Source organism: Xyrauchen texanus, chromosome 23, assembly GCF_025860055.1.
Source record: "Xyrauchen texanus isolate HMW12.3.18 chromosome 23, RBS_HiC_50CHRs, whole genome shotgun sequence".
Taxonomy (NCBI): Eukaryota; Metazoa; Chordata; class Actinopteri; order Cypriniformes; family Catostomidae; genus Xyrauchen; species Xyrauchen texanus.
The window spans coordinates 4,688,951-4,704,582 of NC_068298.1; the positions used below are offsets into that span (position 1 = coordinate 4,688,951).

Sequence of the window (15,632 nt, forward strand, 5' to 3'; positions counted from 1 at the left end):
CGCCCCTGCCTCCTATCTCCGGCAGGACATGACGGATCCGGGTACAACTCCCTCGGACCGCCGGACGGGGCCTACGCCAAAGAGAGAGAGATTACTTTCGGTTTTACATTTAGCAAATAAATGGCATCTTAAACTTCACTCAAGCCTGCGTGTCATTGAGGTGTTGTTTTGGCCAACAGAGTGATTTTTATTCACTGAAATATGGATTTATGCAAAGTAGGAATAGTTCACCCCAAAATTTATTTCTCTCATCATTTACTGACTTTCTTCTGCAGAACACAAATGAAGATGTTTTAGTAGAATATCTCAGCTCTGTTGGTCCATACAATGCAAGTGAATGGTGACCAAAACTTGGAAGCTCCATAAAGCACATAAAGGCAGCATAAAAGTTACCCATACGACTCAAGTGGTTTAATCCATGTATTCTGAAGCGATCCAATCAGTTTTGAGTGAGAACAGATGAAAATACATCTTGTTTTTCATTGTTCATCTTGCCATTGCAGTATCTAGGCACGATCATGATTTCAAGCTTGATTACATTTCCTAGTGCTTGACGCATCTGCAGAGTGCTAGATGGCGCTTGGAAGTGTAATGGAGCTTGAAATCATGATCACCAAGGATCTCTCACTCAAAACCGATTAGATCACTTAAGAAGACGTAAATTAAACCAATGGAGTCGTATGGATTCATTTTATGCTGCCTTTAATTGCTTTGTGGAGCTTCCAAGTTTTGGTCACCATTCACTTGCATTGTATGGACCCACAGAGCTGAAATATTCTTCTAAAATGTTCATGTTTTGTTCTGCAGAAGAAAGTCATACACATCCGGGATGGCATGAGGGTGCATCAGAAGCATCTACTAAATTAATAGACTCTTGTGGGCTTGCACACTTGCTGTAATGTCAGCCAGACTTTAGAGTGCAAAAATGCATTGCAGGAACTTGAGTGAGCAAGATTTCATTCACAACAATAAAATAGCAAGTGCACTAACAATCCAGAAAGCTCATACGCCGCAAGTAATAGTGCTGCTCTATGTTTAATTACAGTTGAATTGTGTGTGTGGTTTAATATTAATACTAAATAATGAATACTATTTTATTAAAATGGTTTACGAAACTAAAAGTACCATATTCTGCACACAACTCTATGGTTGCGTATGAGGTGACGTCAAGTGCGCTGCGCGTTTGCGTCAGGTTTGCTCTGCCCCTCCCCTCTGCTGTTGTTTCCGAGCATTCTGATTGGCTCAGGCCTGACATAGAGCAACCTGATTGGCTGGGGCCTCGAAACGAGCAGCGTGATTGGCTTAGGCCTGGAAAAGAGTGAACGGGGATCCTCAATGTACAGGCCGCAGAAGTGCTACCGTTGGAAAATTAACTATAATAAAATACGACGCATTCAAGGGGATCAGAAACACGTCAACGCTTGGAAGGCAGTCACGGTGTAGGTAAAACCTGTTGGATTTGTGCGGCATGTATATAAAAATGTCGCGCTCGGCCCAGTCGGCCTGCGCGGGCCTTGTGCTGCGTTCAAGCGCGTGGAAGCGCCCAGCGCGCCCTCCTGCTAGTGCATACTCGCGCTAAACTAGACCCGTAGCGAATGCGCGCAACGTCCGTGACGCATTTAACAGATGTTTACTGTATAAATGTCGACAGTGCAGTTGCAATGCTTGTTCTAGTTTGAAATCGGGTTGTTTTTTACTCATGTCCAGACGCTAATGCTATTAGCCGTTTAGCATGTAGTAAAATGGCGGAGGGCAAGATGGCGCAGTAAGGCCACTGCTTCTGCGCAATACTTATTTCTACAGGGTTATTAAAAAGAATGTAGATTTTTGCTGCGTTTATGCAGACTTTTAACTGCGTTGCGTGAAAGCTATTGGTACAACATTTGTTTCGATTAAGTGGTCTAAACGAATTTACCAGTATGCGCAATTACGTATCCCACTATGGCGAAGGTTCACCTCATAAATATTGATAAGGTCTTGCTGACGTCACGAGCTAACAGCAGTCAGTCGTTTAGTGCGGATTCGTATTGAATAATGACGAAACACGCCTTCGTCATAGTAGGGTTTGTAAATACGCCGCCGCATCTTTAATCGCAGTGCGTTTTTCACTGTTGAACGCTAGTGGCCATCATCATCATCATTACTGCTGTGCTGTTGATATCGAACAGCCTTTTCACACTCTTGAAGACGCTGTTATTATTGTGAATTTAAGACGTCACAATCCTCAAAACGAGGCAGGCTCGTCTTTTGAGACATTGAAAAATGTAGGTTTCACTTAAAAAAAAAATATATATATATATTTTAAGCGGAGACATGACGTCATTTTGGAATTCCCCCAAAACATTATTACTTGTTACATTCATTTGTAATTTCAAATTAATATTATATTATTTACATATGAATATTAATAACACGTTGGGATTATTAATATATAATTTTATGAATTACCATATTTATATTTAATAGTACTATCAAGCTGCTTATTAAAATTATATGATCTGAATGAAACACTCTTACACTCATGCATAGATACATACACACACATATATATATATATATATATATATATATATATATATCTCCAAAGTTTTGAAAAATACATTTGTAGAAATGTGCTTTAAAACATAAAAATGTGTCTCTAAAATTGTGATTTACATGTATTTATTACCTTGTCTCTGCTTCTTTTAGACACTTTCCACCCAGATGCCAGATTCACAGATTTGCTTAATATTTGTGACATTTTTACCTGAAATAAACATTCAACAAATGTGAAGGTTTGTTAATTAGGTTTGTTTTTTTAAGATCTAAACTGTTAAAATATAATTTGCTCTTTAATCTAGATTGTGTAATTTTATTTCAGGGTTATTGATTTAATTCTGAATATAATACACTGTTATTTCTATTTTGTTTTTATCTGTTTGTTTTAATTATATATGCATACAACATTTGTCCATTGTTTGTTTATTTATTGTTTTTGTTTATCATTTTCTCCCATGCACATACAGCATTGTGGAAAATATCGGATTATGGATCAAGGCGGGATCCTGGAGCTTCACAAGGAGTTGAAAATGCCCCATACAATGATAATGTCAGATTTCGGTAAGACGCGGCGGCTATTGAAATAGTGACGCTAATGTTGGGCTATATGTAGATATCACACAATCGTGCTTTCTTGGCCTTTTAACAGAAGAGTACAGTATTTACGTCAATAAATCAATATAAACCCATGTTGTTCAACCACAACATTGACAAATCAGCCTCGTATACATGGATGTCTTTTTTTATAGTTACAGGGATGGGAGGCATGGCCCACATTGATGGAGAGCACATCGTGGTGTCCGTGCCGGAGGCCGTGCTGGTCTCAGATGTGGTCACCGATGAAGGTATCATGTTGGAGACTACTCTGGAGGATGAGGTGGTGGAAGGGCCTGACATCTGCCAAGAAGACGTCATCACTACCGAGGGAGTGATCATGTCCGAGTCTATCCTGGAGGCAGATGTGGCCATCGATGAGGCTCTGGGCGGCACCGCTGATCTGATCGAAGAGACGGTGTCTGATCAGGTGTTTGTGGCTGAACTCATGTCACCTCACGTGGAGAACACGCTGGACCATGAACTGGTTTCCACAGAGGTCATGGTGACGGACACTGAGATGGTCATCCAATCACATGACGCCATGCCATCTGATGTCACTATTAAGGATGATGACGAAGATGATGTGAAGAGCACCTCAGAGGACTACCTAATGATTTCCTGTGAGTGCACATCAATGTGTTGTCTCAGTAGGGTTGGAAATAGGTCAGATTAAAAATAAATAAATAAATAAATACTGAAATCAATTGATTTTTCCACCAATCCAGACAAAATACCGTACTGCAGGGTTCGACATTTTGAAAATTGTGGGTTCCTGGTCTTCCCTCCGTACATCTGCCAGATGTACACTAATGTTTGATACTTTTTGTTCTCTCTGGCAGTGGATGAGGTTGGCGAAAAGCTAGACATTGGAGACGCGCCCTTAAAGATCAGCGCCGATGTGAGTCAGGATGACGATGGGTCGAAGGAGGATGAGTTCAGCTCGGAGGTCATTAAAGTTTACATCTTTAAAGCAGATGGAGATGAAGATGTGGAAATAGGTGAGGGACACATTTCAAATCTTGTCATAGGTCAAGAAATACACCAGACATGATCATGAACCATGCAAATGCACATTGCTCTGTGAGGGCTGTGGTGCCTATTTTAAAGTTTTTAAATTGCTAAAACAAGCATCAATAATAGAGCTGGGTGAAAAGATAGATTCTGTTACAAAATCTCGATTCTTGAGCCAAACGATATTAAAATCGTCTCCCTGATTAAAAAATCATTAGTTTATCTTAATGCTACAATGACTAATAGATAAATAAAGGAAGCTATATTTGTACAGAGTTCCACATTAACAAGAGATGTTTTGTCTTTTTAATTCTTTACATTTAGTCCTTTAGTGCACGCTGTTATGGCCCGGGCCGTCGGTGTGCATCTGTTAGGCTAGTTTTTGCACCGTTGGTCCCCGTCTGCTTTATTTTCCGGCCGACTGAGCAGGTTGAATTGGTGTCGGAGCTCGTCGGTGAGTCGGGTCATTCTGATATCTGCACGAGAATAAAAACAGAAGTGAAGAAGCAAGCAAACTACGAAGTCAAGTGGGAACACACAGAACGCTCTTCTCATTTCTTCGCATTTCTCCAATACGTGGCGTGGTGGCGTAGTGGGCTAAAGCACATAACTGGTAATCAGAAGGTTGCTGGTGCAATCCCCACAGCCACCACCATTGTGTCCTTGAGCAAGGCACTTAACTCCAGGTTGCTCCGGGGGGATTGTCCCTGTAATAAGTGCACTGTAAGTCGCTTTGGATAAAAGCGTCTGCCAAATACATAAATGTAAATATTTTCAAACGACATGGCTGTCTGGAACAAGGCAAGTGAAGACAAATTAATCCGTATGATTCAGGAGAGGCCAGCTCTGGTAAGCAAGCGCTGCTTTTTTATGTTTTGTATCCCAGCAGTCACTAGCTCTTCCGGTTTCCCGTTTTGAGTAACGCACACTACTGCCACCTGCTGGTACGGAAAGTTATTTCCTCTTACACAGGTGCAGAACGGATGTGCTAGTTGGGTGTCGTCTTTGCGGTGTGTTAAAGAGCAACTTTTTGACCCAGACGCAGGCGACGCGAGCCGCCCCCACAGTCTGCTTTAGTCGGCGCTAGTTCTTTGACGTTGGTTTGGTGTGTCATGGCCTTCACAGTCAAGCGCCGTTTGTTCACTGTCAGACCTCAAAATCCTCAGCTGTGATCAATGCTTCTGTTATTATGCATAGTCCAAAAGTTTATTTGTGAGGTTTTGGAGAGTATTTGTCTGGAGTCTGCAGATTCTGTCTGACATTGCTTTAATAAATAGTTTAGCTGTAAAAAGGCTTATCAAACCGTTGGATGCCGTGAGCTACATGTCGCGCCCTCCGCAATATTTATAATCTAACAGCCAAGGTATTCATGCATTGTAGTCATTGACCTGCCACTGTCGACAATAAATGCCGCTAGACACAAAGACGCGCCAATGTTTATAAACATTAGGCCATATCGGAAATGTATGACAAGCTATCACTAATGATCAACTGTTGATGATGATGATGATGATATAGTGTTAATGAAATATGACATGTTTATATTGTAATATGTTGTAGATTATTGTAGGAGTGCACATTTTATATCCCTTATTTGTTTGAATGAGCAGCTGGATGGAGTGAACCACAAACATTTCAAAATAAGAGTCCCCGGCGTATTTCAAAGTCAAAGTGTTTTAAAGTTAAAAATTCGACGCTATGAATCAAACCCCCTCATAAAGTGCATGTGGAGTTTAATTCAATTTGGGCTCTTGTAGCCTCTGTCTGGCCCTCCCCCACAGGCAGACTAACAGGCTTTCAACACATTATCGAATCGGCACAATCCAATATCAGTCACCCTCTAATTTGTATTTATTTATAAAATGGCACATAAACCAATTTTAATGTGATATGTGAACTTTCACATACCCTACCCTGTTTTACTGATAAGCAATGTTAAGGCCATGTTGAGTGTACCCCTGCCTGTTTAAGTAAGAGTCTGTGATACATGATTTATTTTGAGATTGTGATGTTTTTATTTGGTATGGGTATATGGTATTCATTTTATTGGTTCAGGTCTTAAAAAGTCTTACATTTGATTTTAAAAACTCTGCAGCAACCCTGTGAAGAAACACACCTGATTATAGTTTGACAAACAGACGAAAGAAATGCTGCCGATGCGCGCGTCTGATTTGCTAATTTACGCTTTGTCGCCCACGCTTTCTTTTGCTCTCAGTCATCTGGGAGCAGTTTGTAAGAATAGTGTTATTTATAAGAACGCTGCTCAGACTATCTCAGGATGCATTGGCACTCCAGGTGAATTGTCACACGTGTCATAATTCAGTACAGCCCCAGCAACAGTTCTTGAACAAGTTTACGCTTTAGCCTCCATTTGTATGTTCCAAAGTTATCATTATGATAATAGTATTAGCCTATGGTAATTATTGTTATAATTTATTTCCTAAAATAACAAAATTAGTTTAAGTTAAAATTATATATAGTATATTTTTATTTGTTGAATATAAATAGAAATAATGCAGCCTTGTATATGGGTTCCTTTGCACTAACTAGTCACCTAGCTCAGATAACACACCGACTGGTCGATTGATAGTTTTGCACATTCCTACCTTTTTACCTGTAAATGATATATTACAGAGAAAAGAAAATGGCCATTTCAGACACAGCTGTGTTGTCATGCTCTTTTGACTTGCCAGTAAGTAACCCCCTAGCAACACATTGTTTTTCAATTGCCAATACTGATATCTAGAGAGCATGAAGGCCAATACATATGCAGATAAGCAATTTAGCAACAATTTAACAACCACAGATGTACACAACATTTGTAAAATGAAACAAACACCTATTTTATGCAATGTTTACTTGGTTGCATAAACTTTTTGGCGATAATTGCAAAATGGCCAAAATCGGCCGATTAGTTGCCCTGGCCTATATATCGGCCTATCACTACTAAAAACATATCAGAACACCTAGGTGACCGCATAGCAAAGCCTTGCAACCATTCAAAACACCAAAACAATCACATAGCAGCACCCTAGCAACCACATAGCAACATGCTAAAAACCACTCAGGACAATTTGGCAAGTGGAAACCACATAGCAATGCCCTGGCAACCACCCACAACACCCTAGCAACCACATATCAACCTGTTGAAAACACTCAGAATTCCTTGGTAACTACATAGCAACACCCTAGCAACCATATCTCAACACGCTTAAAACACTCAAGACACCTTGGCAAACACATACAGTATCAATGCCCTGGCACCCACACACAACAAACTAGCAACCACATAGCAACATGCTAATACCTCTCAGGGTAACTTGGCAATTGCATACAGTATCAATGCCCTGACCTCCACACACAACAACCTAGTAACTACATAGCAACATGCCAATACTACTCGGGGCACCTTGGCAACTGCATATCAATGCCTTGGCAACTACCTACAACACCCTATTAACTGCATAGCAATGCTCTGACAACTACCCATAAGACCGTAGCAACCACATAGCAACATGATAAAAACACTCAGGATACCTTGGTAACTGCATAGCAATGCCCTAAGAACAGCATATCAACAATCTGTCACAGACCTGCCATCTTGTCAGTTTGAGTTTTTGTCTGAAGGTACCGTGACATCATCATCCCATGTCTTGTGTTTCATGTATGTTCTTTGTGTGAGCACACGGGTCCAGTTGTGAGTTACCACCGTGTGCTCTTCGGCCGGTCTTATGTCATGTCCAGAGCATGGTGTCCGGATCCTGACGTCCTGTATGGTTCGGTTTCAATCTGTGTCGTGATCTGGACACTCATGCTCCATGTTCTGTTTGTTTTGGTCAAATCGTGCTTGCGTTTCTCCCTCATGTGTTTCAGGTGCCGCTGGCATACGGAATCAGCATTTCCATGGGAACCCTGATTGTTTCCATGGGAACACTGATCATGCCAACTTTCAGCTGGCGACTGGCACCTGTCTCATTTCTGTTCCTGCCTATTTTAATCCCCTCGTGTGTCATGTTCGTTGCTGGATTGTTGGATGTGGTTTATTGAATGTAATTGTGTTTTGTGTTGATGTGTGTTAGTGTGTGTAAGCAACTTACCTCACTCTCTCTGACTAGTTGGTTCTGTCTCGTGTATCTGTTTGGTTGCCCGTCTCTGCCCGCGGGTCCGTTGTGTGTGGTTAGCTTCCAGCTTGCTGTAAGCTTGTTCTCTGCCTTCACAAAGCTTCAATGGAGGATTCCTCATTACTGTAGCTGGTGCCAGGATCTCCAGTCTTCACCAGCACAGTTAACATTATCATTTTTTGTTAATAAGTCCTTTTCAACTGTTCCTCTTGGTCTCGTTCGCTGACACAATCGCCACATATCAACACACTGAAAACACTCAAGATATCAATGCCCTAGCACCCAATAATAACACCCTAGCAACTTCATAGCATCGCCCTGAACCACCTTTTAACACCCTAGAAACCGCATAGCAACATGCTAAAAACATTTAGGATACCTCTGTAACCATATAGAAACCGAATAGCAACACGCTAAAAAACATCTCCCTGGAACCACCTCTTTACAACCTAGCAACCACATAGCAATGTGCAAACAACCATCCATAAGTTGTCATTTATTCTGATTTTATATTAATTATATTTATCTAGCCACATTGTTTACCTCTCTTTATTTCAATGGTCTGAACCATAAATGCATATTTGCATTGTAGGCAGCACAGAGGTGGTAGCAGAGAGTGATTTTTCCAATGGGCACACAGTGCTGGAACCAGCGGGCACAGGCAGACTGCCCAGAGAGAGGATGCTCTACATGGCTCTGAAGGACGTTAGCCAGGTGGAGGAGGACATCAGTGAGTTCTTGTATTTCTTTGTTTTAGAAGTGGGACAGTGTATAAAATGTGTGTATGTTTGCATCAATCCAAAAATCGTGTTTTCGCTTTTTGTTGATTTCTCTCCTGAGTGTAGACTGTACAGAAATAACAGATCAGGTGTATATGGAGGTGATTGTTGGGGAGGAAGAGGCTCCTGTCATCCAGGAAGCTCAACTGGAGGACACACCAGTGAACAAGACCTTCGTCCCTGCGGCCTGGGCAGCTGCTTATGGTCTTCTACTTTTTTATGTTGCATGGCTTTCAGGCACTTTAAAAAGATAATTTATCCAAAAAGGAAAACCAGTACTTAATCAGTACTTACTCACCCTTATGTAGTTACAAACTGATTTGACATTCATTCTTCCATGGCACACAAAAGGAGATGTTTTGCTTATGACAGGATACATTGACCAGACACTGTAAAGCTCTTAAATGGACATAAAAGTTGTCCATATGACTCTTATATTCCAAGATTGTATGATAAAGAGAAGTTTCAACATCCTGCTTAAAGGGGTAGTTCACCTAAAAATGTAAATAATCTAATTATTTACTCGCCCTCATGCCATCCCAGATGTGTATGACTTTCTTCTGCTGAACACAAAGATTTGAACATATCAACTCTGTAGGGCCATACAATGCAAGTGAATGGGTGCCAACATTTTTAAGCTCCAAAATGCACATAAAGAGCATAGAAGTAATCCATAAGTCTCCAGTAGATAAATCCACATCTTCAGACGTAATATGTGATACGTATGTGTGAGAAACAGTCCAATATTTAAGTCCTTTTTTACTATCACTCTCCACTTACATTCTTCTTTTGTTTTTGGTGATTCACAATCTTCATTCATATCGCCACTTACTGGGCAGGGTGGACAATTTATTGGGAAAAAACTGACTTAAATATTTGACCGTTTCTCACCCACACTTATCATATAACTTCTGTAATCATGGATTAAACCACTGGAGCCGTTTAGATTACTTTTATGCTGACTTTTGCTTTTGGAGCTTAAAATGTTGGCACCCATTCACTTACATTATATGGACCTACAGAGCTGAAATATTCTAAAAACCTTCATTTGTGTTCTGCAGAAGATAGGAAGTCATACACATCTGGGATGGCATGAGGGTGAATAAATTATGACAGAATTTTCATTTTTGAGTAAACTGTCCCTTTAATAGCTGCTTTTGTGTTCCATGCGAGAAAGACATACATGTTTGTAAATTATGACAGAATTAAAAACATTTTGGTGAAGTATTGCTTTAAAATATAGATTAACATTAAAAAGACACTCCTCTTTCCTTTTAGTGCATTTATATGGAATAAATAGCCCATCCAAACACCTCACCAGTCTCTCTTTTCCTACAGGTAGTAGTTTAGAGAGCAAGAACGGTGCCGCTACTCCATACCTGCAGATCACTGACAGCCTCAGCACCAGCCGAGCTCTCAAGCAGAAGATCAAGAAGAGGAGGAAGGGAGAGACACGCCAGTCCCAGACAGGTATGATCTTTTAGGTCCTGTTTACACCTTGTATTAACCTGTGTCTCAGGTGATCCAATCATATGTGTGCAGAGCTGAATACAGGTGTGAAGTAGGGATGTCAAAAGAACTGGAATTTACTAAAATAAAGAACATTTAGGTATGACCAAGCACCGTCTGACTAACAGATGGCACTGCAAAGTGAATGTGAGAAGCCACTTATACATTGTTGTGCTGGATGACAAAGCACTCATTCACTGTGAAGAGTGCAGCGCATGCAGACTATGTATTTGAATAGATCACAGCATTTTGCGCTTCTATAATCACACTGGGTTATATAACCACCGTCTTGTCTGGAATTGTGAGACTACCGTCAAAAACACAGAACCAGTAAAGCCTCCACGTCAAAATAAAAGCTTGACGTGTGTAGTTTAAGAAATTGCGACAGATATATTACATGTCCATCCATCCATCTTCAACCGCTTATCCGAAGTCGGGTCGCGGGGGCAGCTGCTCCAGCAGGGGGCCCCAAACTTCCCTATCCCGAGCCACATTAACCAGTTCTGACTGGGGGACCCCGAGGCGTTCCCAGGCCAGTGTGGAGATGTAATCTCTCCACCTAATCCTGGGTCTTCCCCGTGGCCTCCTCCCAGCTGGACGTACCTGAAACGCCTCTCTAGGGAGGTGGCCAGGGGGCATCCTTACCAGATGCCCAAACCACCTCAACTGACTCCTTTCGACGCAAAGGAGCAGCGGCTCTACTCCGAGCTCCTCACGGATGACTGAGCTCCTCACCCTATCTCTAAGGGAGAAGCCTGCCACCCTTCTGAGGAAGCCCATTTCGGCCGCTTGTACTCGCGACCTAGTTCTTTCGGTCATGACCCAGCCTTCATGACCATAGGTGAGGGTAGGAACAAAAATTGACCGGTAGATCGAGAGCTTTGCCTTCTGGCTCAGCTCTCTTTTCTTGACAACGGTGCGATAGAGCGAGTGCAATACCGCCCCCACTGCCCCGATTCTCCAGCCAACCTCCCGCTCCATTGTCCCCTCACTCGTGAACAAGACCCCGAGGTACTTGAACTCCTTCACTTGGGGCAATACCTCCTCCCTACCCGGAGTTACTTGTGTTTATTAAAATGTATTTTATTATTATGTTGATCCTATATTTCACAAGCAAGAGTTCTCTTGTACTCAATAAATGTTTTCATTTACAATGTGACAAATTCATGATGCTCTCATCCTTTTGTTTCAGCCGTAATAATCGGTCCTGATGGGCAGCCACTGACCGTCTACCCCTGCCACATCTGTGGCAAGAAGTTCAAGTCACGGAGTTTCCTGAAACGGCACATGAAGAACCACCCGGACCACATGTTGAAGAAGAAGTACCAGTGCACCGACTGCGACTTCACCACCAACAAGAAGGTGAGTTTCCACAACCACCTGGAAAGCCACAAGCTCATCATTAAGAACGAGAAGATCCCAGAGTACACGGAGTACACCCGGCGCTACCACGAGGCCAGCCCGCTGAGCTCCAACAAACTCATCCTGCGCGACAAGGAGCCCAAGCTGCACAAGTGTAAGTATTGCGAGTACGAGACCGCCGAACAGGGCCTCTTGAATCGCCACCTGCTGGCTGTGCACAGCAAGAACTTTGCGCACGTGTGCGTGGAGTGTGCAAAGGGCTTCCGCCACCCCTCGGAGCTCAAAAAACACATGAGGACCCACACGGGCGAGAAGCCCTACCACTGTCATCACTGCGACTTCCGCTGTGCCGATCAGTCCAACTTAAAGACTCATATAAAGAGCAAACACGGGACCGACCTACCCTTTGAATGCGAACACTGCCCGCAGGCGTTTGCCGATGACAAGGAACTCCAAAGGCACACAGAGATCTTTCAGGGTCACAAGACCCATCAGTGTCCGCACTGCGAACACAAGAGCACCAATTCCAATGATTTGAAACGCCACGTCATTTCGGTGCACACAAAAGACTTTCCGCACAAGTGTGACGTGTGCGAGAAGGGCTTCCACAGGCCCTCCGAACTGAAGAAACATGCCGAAACGCACAAGGGAAATAAAGTACACCAGTGCCGGCATTGCAATTTTAAAATATCGGACCCCTTCACGCTTAGCCGCCACATTCTGTCTGTTCACACTAAGGACTTGCCGTTTAAATGCAAGCGTTGCAAGCGTGGCTTCAGGCAACAGAATGAACTCAAAAAGCACATGAAGACACACAGCGGTCGCAAGGTCTATCAATGCCAATATTGCGAGTACAACACTACGGACGCTTCAGGATTCAAACGGCATGTCATATCCATCCACACTAAAAACTATCCGCACAGGTGTGACTATTGCAAAAAGGGTTTCAGGCGACCTTCGGAAAAGAACCAACATATCTTGCGACATCACAAAGAAACCCTTATGTAATGCTGTTTTATCCCCAAAACAAGAGCCAATGTTATACTCTACAACTACACTTTGTCATTTAGGTGACTAAACTGTCTTGTTATTTAATGTTCTGGTTATATTTTAAAGTAACGTAACTAAAACTAAGATGGGTGTGAGTGGCTTACAGAGTACGGTCTTGGTCAAAACCACCAAAACGTTCACAGTTTTGCTTAATCACTCATTCAGGGTCACAAATGTCGATATTTTTATACCCACTTTGCTTAACAGCTGCAAGCAAATCGTGTCCTCTACTATTAAAGGGATGGTTCACCTAAAAATGAGCATTTTGTCATTTACTCACACTTGAACACCGAGTACGGTCTCCATTCAGTTTCATTGCATCTTTTTTCCATACAGTGGAAGTGAATGGTGACTTACGTTCTACCTAACAGTTAATTTTGTGTTCCTTGGAAGAAAACAAGCAGCTTTGGATCAACTTGAGTAAATGATGACAGAATGAAAATGTTTTGGGGTAACTGTCCCTTTAAGGCTGGTAAGAGAATCAACATCATTGGGAGAAGATGCTCAATCAAAAGCTTCCCTGAAGTGAGTTTGGTGTAGTCTCCTCATTAAATGTATTTTACCAACTAGTATGTCCAAATTTTACCGCACCTTTTACCGTATTACCGCCAGTCATGATGTTCATTTAGGCAACTTCTCTTTTTGTGGTATGCATGTAAGATTATGTGATTTAACCCATTGCATTTCACCGCATTTTCATAGCGTTCGCTCTGCAGTCCTGGAGTTTTGAGTGCTCGGATGAAACTAGTATGTTTGATACGACTCAATGGTTTTGTTGTTAACTTTGAATGCCACTAAATCAATCATTAACACCTGGCAAACATGCACAAACTGCCAATATGTTTCGGATCTCTCGAGTCATGCCTTACACGCCGTGTATTTCCTTGCACTGAATATTTGTGTGAAATATTTTTAACAAGTTTCAATTATGCTATGATAGATGTATACATTAACAAATGCAAATCACAGTCAGAGCACCTTCTTTGCTTTTATAACGTCACTTCTGCGTTATTTATTTATTAGCAAGTGGGCAGACTTGGGCACGGCAATCCTTAACCAGAGTCCATCCCCCTTCCTACCAGTATTTGTGAATGGAAAAACCTCAGTGATTTAAGAAGCATGCATGTCTAGCTTTATTAATTGGCACAGCTATTGACCTCTAATATTACTGTAGTTAACAACAGTATCCATATACTAAACCCGCAACATGCTGCACATGGATTTGATCGATGTTAAGAGCTGCGAGGGCCTGTACTTCCCGTTATGGTTTTTATTGTCTGACAAACTAATGTAAAACATTTGTGAGAAGCTCCGTCTCAGAATAAGAAAGGGTTGTGTTTCAAGACATGCTTTAAAAAGTTCAGTTTAAAGGGATAGTTCACCCAAAAATGCTAATTCTGTCATTTACTCACCCTTATGATGTTTCATACCTATAAGTGGAGCAGAAAAGACCATGCTAGGTAGAATGTTACCATTCACATTCATATCATCTTTTTTGCATCAAATTAAATATGGTGTGCACCCTGACTAAGATCCTTAAAACAACATGTTCAATTGATCAAGTACTTTCAAAGTTGTCATACTGGCAAACATTTTTGATCCCTGGGTACCTTATTGATGCGTTTACATGACGTTTGTGGCATTTACAATTAACTCAAGCACGCGGTCTAGATGGAGCTCTGGTAGTAACCGTTTTAATTGGACGCCACATTTTTCATGTGAATGAACTTTATGCATTTCAAGTATTTTCTTTTTGGTGTTGGTGACAAATGGACAACTGGAGGAGGAATCCAAATAAATGTCTTTCAAAAACCACTTTTTGCTTACATAAATTGTATTCCTGGACGTTTAGCAAATGGCACTTTTCAAATGTAAGATAATTAACACAATTGAAATAAATAATCAAATGAAGATCATTTGAAGCCGCTTGTTTTAAGTCTTGTATTATGCCATTGAAGTGGTTCATTTGAAATGCTTATTTCAGGGGGTTCCACACCATCACGTTGAGTTCTTTTGGCTTCGTTTTAATGTTTCAACAGTTCATAATAACCGGTTTAAGTTCCAAGGTACTTATAACTCAGAAAAGCCTGACAACTAGCTATTGTCTTATCTCCGTTATATCGTTTGGGTTTGAATTTTTTTTTGCGCCATTTAGGCAAAAATCGTGTCTCTTAGAACTGATCTGTTCTTTGATCAGTAACTCCAAAATCCACACTAGAACCAGACATTGTTGAAGCCATTTTTCTGTTTCAGTGTTGGCAAAGTTACGACTGTTTCGCCTTTTGAAAGTTATGAATTGCAGAACTACACCTCATGAAAGTTTATTTTTTTTTATTAAAATGTTTGAAATAAATGTATTTAATTGTTATTAAACGTTAGTAAAGGTTATTAAATGTTTTATCAAAATAGTAAAGGTGATTTAATAATAATAAAAGAGAATTTTTGCAAAGAAACTGGGCGAACATTTCTGTAATTCAAAGTAGTCAAGAATGTAAATGATCAAAGTTAAGAGAAATAGCTTTATATATAAAACTGATTTTATTTATTCTTAATTTTATCACTGTCAGTATCTTTATACAATACATAATATTTGGTGTATTTTTTCACAGTTTTTATGCATTGAATTAATGAAATTAAAATTGCTAAATAAGTTGATCTCAGCCAA

The 15,632-nt window shown here is 41.1% G+C and overlaps 1 protein-coding gene across 2 annotated transcripts; it reads left to right on the top strand.

Annotated features, from left to right (window-relative positions):
* Nucleotides 1–1,312: 1,312 nt before the first annotated feature.
* LOC127663029 (zinc finger protein 711-like) lies at nt 1,313–15,375 on the top strand. 2 transcript variants are annotated; one of them, XM_052154422.1, is made up of 9 exons: nt 1,313–1,439; nt 2,689–2,774; nt 3,006–3,099; nt 3,288–3,755; nt 3,975–4,133; nt 8,860–8,997; nt 9,113–9,250; nt 10,385–10,516; nt 11,748–15,375. In XM_052154422.1, the coding sequence occupies exons 3-9, from the start codon at nt 3,027–3,029 to the stop codon at nt 12,923–12,925; spliced, it is 2,286 nt and encodes a 761-aa protein (XP_052010382.1). In that variant the 5' UTR covers nt 1,313–1,439; nt 2,689–2,774; nt 3,006–3,026; the 3' UTR covers nt 12,926–15,375. The 2 variants fall into 2 exon arrangements, with proteins under 2 accessions (XP_052010382.1, XP_052010380.1); XM_052154420.1 differs by having other exon boundaries at nt 1,318–1,443.
* Nucleotides 15,376–15,632: the final 257 nt, after the last annotated feature.

Coding starts and splice junctions, on each gene's coding strand:
- LOC127663029 (XM_052154422.1), top strand. CDS start 3,027: ATGGATCAAGGCGGGATCCTGGAGCTTCACAAGGAGTTGAAAATGCCC. Junction 3,756..3,974: donor GGACTACCTAATGATTTCCT/GTGAGTGCACAT, acceptor TCTCTCTGGCAG/TGGATGAGGTTGGCGAAAAG. Junction 4,134..8,859: donor AGATGAAGATGTGGAAATAG/GTGAGGGACACA, acceptor TTTGCATTGTAG/GCAGCACAGAGGTGGTAGCA.